The 6311-nt window shown below is 41.8% G+C and overlaps 1 protein-coding gene across 5 annotated transcripts in view; it reads left to right on the forward strand.

Annotated features, from left to right (window-relative positions):
- Window positions 1–765: 765 nt before the first annotated feature.
- Hecw1 (HECT, C2 and WW domain containing E3 ubiquitin protein ligase 1) overlaps window positions 766–6311 on the forward strand; it is a 391308-nt gene continuing 385762 nt past the window's right edge. For 4 of the 5 annotated variants that reach the window (XM_048786494.1, XM_048786498.1, XM_048786495.1 and 1 more), the window contains exon 1: window positions 766–1400. In XM_048786494.1, coding sequence (XP_048642451.1) covers window positions 1278–1400 — 123 coding nt within the window. In that variant the 5' untranslated portion in view covers window positions 766–1277. The remainder of the gene's footprint in view (window positions 1401–6311) is intronic. The other variant, XM_048786497.1, reaches the window with a different exon arrangement.

Below are 6311 nucleotides of genomic sequence, written 5' to 3' on the forward strand. Positions count from 1 at the left end.
CCCCCCCCCCCCCCCCGCCCTTCTCTGGGCGTCTTCCTAGCAGCTCGCGAGGCCCCAGCAGCGCCCTCCCTCCCTGGGGCCGGGATCCACCCTCCTTCCACCCTCTCGCTTCTCCCGCGAGGTTCAATTGTCAGCCTGGGGCGCGCAGCTGTCCGGGTACCGCTGGGATGCCCGGGTGTAGACCCGGGCTTGGGTATAGCAGGCGCACCCGGCCCTCCTGCGGGGCACGGAAAGAAACAAAGAAGCCCCCAAGCGGGTTCGCAGCGCCTCCCCCGCCCCTCGGCGCCCTCCCAGTGGCGAGGAGGTGTCAGGGGAGGGGGCGGAGAGACCTACGTAATCCCCCTTCCCAGCCCACACCCACCCCTTGTGAACCAAAGCCCAGGATTTGCGCTTCGCTTTCGAGTCGCTTTTGGACAATTGTGTCCCACGCAATGTCCGTGGTTAGCCCAGCGAGCGCCCACAGTCTCGGCATAAGCTCGTCTGTGCTTAGCTCAGGAGAAGCGTGGCCGGGTCCAGCCCTTGCTCCCCTGGGTGGTGGCAGGAGGGGAGGATGCGCGTTGTGGGTGCTGCTCCAGCGCCTCCTTGTCCCCACCGGCTGTGACTCTCAGCTGGGCCTGCCACCTGAGTTTGAGCGGGAGATGCCCGTCATGTCGCCTACCGTATTGCGACCTGCACACAAGCGGGGAGGGAGGTACCCGGAAAAACCGCGTCTGGTCCTTTTTGGCTGGAGGTGCGCTTCCTACCCATACATTCCCCAGCCGTGACAATGCAGCAAAATTCGAAGGCTCCAACAAAGTGGCCCTTCCATTCCCCGCTCCAGGGCTTTCTGATTGCTCTGCTGTTTAGATGTCCCGGCCACTGGGCTGATTTTTGGAGTGTGGATGCGTGTTCTGTCTTGCACAGAGGCTGGGCACCATAACTTCTTCCCTGCCGAATTTCAGCGCGTGGGGGTAGCTGGCAGGGACACAGGCTGCAGAGATGCCTGACTTCCTGTGATTCCGGGCACAGCGCGCCTCATTCTGCATTGGGCTGACACCAGATAGCATGTGGGGATTTTCCTAGTTGCCGGATATTATTTGACGTTGCTGTAGTTTTGTGCTTACTTCTCTTGGGATCTGCAGTGGTGCAATTCTCCCCTTGTTGTTTTTCTTCTTTCTTTGAAAAGATAACAATGCTGTGTTCAGCAGAAATGGATACAGGAAGAGCAGCATAGTTCAAAAATTAAGGGAGGCATCTTCTCTCTTTTCCTGGAATTTAAACGCGATATAAGAGGGTAGATGCCCTACCTGAAAAAGCCAGCCTTTAAAGATCCCAGCAGTGTTGTGGTCCAAGGCGTCTCAAAGCAGGTGGCCAGATCGGCATTTCTCATCAGCGGACTCGCTCCGGCTGTGGCTATTACGGTAATTCATTCTAGATCGGGGATTCATTTTGAAAATGTGTGTTTTCCACTAAGAAGGGATTAGAGTCTGCCTACCCTAGTATGAATGTGTGTGCCTGTTTGGTAGAGGAATACATTGTGACAGGATTCCCTGTTGCCTGTTCCCTCTGTTTGCTACCCCCTCTGGAATGTAGCATAGGAAAATGAAGCACTATTTTAATTCCTATACCTAGAGGCAAATTGAGCTTTATAGTATGTCATTTACTAAACTATATTCCGACTAAATTCACACTAGGATCTCAAGTCTAATGTAGTTGGCTGCTTTGTAGGATGACAGTTCTCTTTTTGTGTGGGGTAGTTTTTCATGAAGGCAAATTGCCTAAGTTTGTTCAGAATGTGATATTATTGACTTGATAGGGAGGCCACATCCTGGGCTGGAACAGCCTATCAACGCATCAGTATAGAGAGACTGCAGCTGTTATTATTTGTTGACATAATGTCATTGGACTTGAGTCCTTTTAAACTTCTGGCTTTTAAAGATAGGTATGTTAAAAGATTAAGCTTTACCTCCTCTGCATCAGAGATGACTATTAATAAAGCAAATATTGAAAAGTCAGATGTGATCATGAGGAGACAAACCTCTGTCTCATTTGTTCTCTATAAAGTAAGTTGGACTATCTGATTCTCAGGTTCTTTCTAGTTGTAGCATTCTGTAAAAAATGATAGAAGGGTAAGAAAAGTTACCCAGTTCAGGAAAGGCAAATAACCATAGCCCAAACAATATAAGCAAACCAAGAATTTATTGTAGAAGGTGTGGTTTATTTTTATACCTCAGAGTTTTAAAAATCCCTGTATCTACATTTTTCCTACAGATGAAATTAGCCAACAACTCAAACAGGTCATTCTTTGTCTACTATCACAATGATTTGGTGGGGGGCTGGGGAGCAAAGAATGTTGAATTAATTGGTTAACAGGTTTTTCTCATTTGTGGATTTAGTTATTCACTACAACCTTGTCTTGGATAATCAGGAATTAGCTTATTTCCAACGATTGATTTTTGTTTGTTTGTTTCTAATGAAAGACTTTAAATAGCCATTTCATCCTAGGCAGTAATTAGCAATAGCATCAGGCATACTTTTCTGATATAATTTGGTGTTGCTCATAAAACTTGCTAGCACTATTGCTTGTTATATATGAGTGAAGCGATAATTGTTCTAAACAGTCAAGCAAAGTGACTTCATGTGCTTATAGTAATTATTAAAATTAAGGAATGGTTGAGGTATTTGATCATTGATTCATGCTTAGCACACAAATTTCCACAGTTGTGCACTCATATTTTAAAAAGTTACAATTGAAATAACATCCTGGAATAACAGCCCCTGCCAGGTACAATTAACCACTTCCTTTCCTGTTTTTATATAGCCTATTCATTCATACAGCTAAGACTGATTACATCGCAGTTACCGGAGTTGTAAATGTGCCATAGCCTTCTTGTTTAAACATGGTCTGGGCTTTTTCAGGACAAGGATGTTGTTATATTCATCTCATCTTTTCAGCACCTAGTACTTTTCCTGGTACATGGTATGTTCTCAGAAATGTTTATTCCATGGATTTCAGGTCATAAAAATGCTTCCTAATTGTATAGGCAGGAGGTAGGTGGGAATCCTTTGCTTCGTGAGTCAGCTGGGGGAATCGAAGAGGTTATGTAAGATGCTTAAGGGAAATGGTGATCCAGGACTCAAATCCAGTTCTTCTATCAGACTGTCTCTGAGAGAGACTCCTCCCCTTCAGTAATTAAAATAAGCAAGCAAATAAACAATCAAAACCATATAGAGAGTAAGTTCAAATGTATGTTTGGGTAATTTATTTCCACTTGAATGATCTGGTTTGTCCATTTTGACAAAATTTATCTGAGCACTGCTCTGTTCTGTCTTACTTTTGAAAAGAAACTTGTTTGACCCAAGTACTCTTTCCTCATACCTGCACTGGAACAGAAGGACTGAGCACCCTGATGTCCACCTTCTCTCCAAGTCTTGATTCTACCACCCAGAACTTGCTCAGATGAGAGACAAATCTAGGGAAGGACACTGGCTGACCCGTATGTGCTCAAATCACATTTAGCCACCATACATTGTGCTTCTGAAATTATCCAGCAGTTAGAACAGAGACAACCATCATTCCTGGGTCAGTCCAGCATTACTGTGAATCCAGACAGGCAGATTTCTTAAACAGATATGACTTACAGGCAGTGACACTTCTGTTTCTTGCCCTAAAACCTGCTTCCTTTTTCACTCTAAAAAATAGGACAGGTTACTGTTATGGAACCAAGAAGTTCAATACCTACCTATCACTGTAAAGCAATCCTAGGCACATCTGATATTCGTGGACTTTCAGAATTTTTTTTTTTTAAAAAAACATGTACTGTTTTATGTGGTCTTTTCCCTTCAAGTCACTTTTCCTCTATGAGATTTAGTTTCTTCCTTAGAAGTAGAAAGTTGAACCAGGCAATTCCAAGGGTCACTTCTAACACCATGATTCTGTGATTATTTTTGCTGCTTTACTCCAGTGAGACAATTAGAGAGTGAAAACGTTAGTGGTAGTTTAAGTTTGCAATATATGTACTCTGTAATATACATGGAAATTCTTAAGGCCATGTGTGTACATCTGTGGGCTATCTAATGACCACTTTAAGCCTTCTATTAGCATTATTCTCTATAGGCATCTACAGTACTTCTTATTTGTAACACTAAGTTTACTCTATAAAAGAAAGAGGTTTTCAATATTTCATGTTTTCAATGAAGAGTGCACTGGTGGAAAAGTGTACAACTTCTAAAATGTGCAAAATGTTTAGAATTTTAGGTTTTGATAATTAAGATTTCAAGATCTATAGTAAAGCACCTTTCATTCTCACTATTGAGTGTTTCCTTGCTGTATAACCCTTGCAGCAAGTGTTCCCGTGATTCATCCAATTATGATCCTTTTCAGTTTCTCTTTGGTTTCCCGTTTGCCCTACCCCGCTTCTTTAGTTCCCTCCAATCTTCTGTAACATCCTCCACATTCATAAAACACTCCATGATTACACCCTCACCCACCCTCACCCTGCCCCACCCAGGGCAGGAGTCAGAGCCCTAAAAGTTGCAAACTTCCTATTTGTCTCAACCATGTCTACTTTCTGAGGTTTATTTGTTAGCATTACTTTTCCAAATTAAGTATGAGCCAGACAGACCTTGTTTTCTGAGGACTGTGGAGGATATACATGTATTCTCACACACTTTCTGACCACCATATGAAACCTACATACCATGCATTTGTGTCTTAAAGCCTTGTAAATGCTTTCTTAAACAAAATAACTTATTGGTCATTTTATATATTCCATACCATTAAGTGTGGGTGTGGGGGTATTGGTAAGTAGCTGTTGTATTCTGAGATGTGAACACTATAGGAAACATGGTAAGTAGTCCATGTAGGATGGCTATAATGCCACTACTTATTGGCAAAATTTCACAAAGACAACTAGACTCTCTGATCATCTGGATTTCCATAGACATAGTGATTTTTTTAAATTATTATTTGCATCATTTGTTTAGAAACTGTATTTTTCCTGATTTATTGGCCGGAAGCTTGATGCACACAGAAGACTGAAAAATAAGGATGTATACAGACAAGCTCTTCTGTTACCAGGCATCCATCTAGTGCATGTGATATTTTGAGGAGTATTCAGAGAATGAAACTTAAGCCATTATTGGGGGTGTAGGGGAGAGCTGGAAAAGTTCGCCATCTGTGCCCATGATGGCGGATGCTATCATGGAGACTTCATTCGGAGTCCCTTTTATATATTTAGTGAAGCAGATTTTTCATTTCACACTTTCTAGATATATTTGTATTGCACAGATGTCAGGGAAATATCATGTGTGTGAAAGAAAGGGGGAAAAAGGATCAAAATTCACATACATGGCCAGGGATTGTAATTCAATCACTTTGTCCTTAAATTGACACCTATTTAACCTGCATGAATGTCCGTGTTTTGACCTTTTTTTTATTTTTTATTTTTTGAAAGGGGGTTTCTATTTGAGAAACAGAAATCCCAATCTTACACTTCATTAAAAGTCAAAGATTCAGATTAAAGGGAGGAAAAAGAATGGACAGACTAGAATTAAACACATAAGACCTTGCTTTGGCTGACAGACCCCAGGGCTGATGGACTCCATGAGAACCCCCATCAGCATCTTCTTTCCTGTAATACACAGACCAACTAAACGACTACAGGACACAATCAATAGATGTTTATCCTTTAAAGGACTTCCTTTTTTCTTTACCTTTATCCATCAAAACTTAAAAACTAATTAATTAAATTTATTTCCTTTATTTTGACCACAAGTTTTGTTTGTTTTTTTTTTTTAGAAATTAGCTTTTTGAAATTGAGGGAAAAAATTTTTTTGAGGGTTTTATGAGCATTATCTCCCTTCCTCTGCCTCCTCAGCATTGTCCTTATTGTCCCCTCTGTACATGTTAACGGGGCACAGGACCTGCATGTAAAAGGGATGATGTTAAGAAAATTATTGGCATACAAATGAACTGAAATGTATTACATTTTGCAAAATTGCTCCCTAGCTCCACATACCCCATGTAGATTTTCTGTTCCCTTTTATAGAATATGTCTTAAAAAAACATTGTCTCACTGGCTTTCTTTGCTCCCTCCATCTCAATCTCTAAAGACACATTTTATGGTGCAATATTTGGTTTATATAAATCATGCATTTAACATATATGTAAATTGTGAAATAAAATAAAAGAAGTACCCTCACTGTAGCCTGAGATGAGAATAATACCAGCTCACTTAAAGCTACATTTGCATTTCTGCCTCATTGCTCCTTTCTTGAGAGCACCATCAGGCTCTTAGACTCCTTGACAATCCCCCCACAACCCCCCCCCA

This window comes from Marmota marmota, unplaced genomic scaffold (assembly GCF_001458135.2).
Source record: "Marmota marmota marmota unplaced genomic scaffold, marMar, whole genome shotgun sequence".
Classification (NCBI taxonomy): Eukaryota; Metazoa; Chordata; class Mammalia; order Rodentia; family Sciuridae; genus Marmota; species Marmota marmota.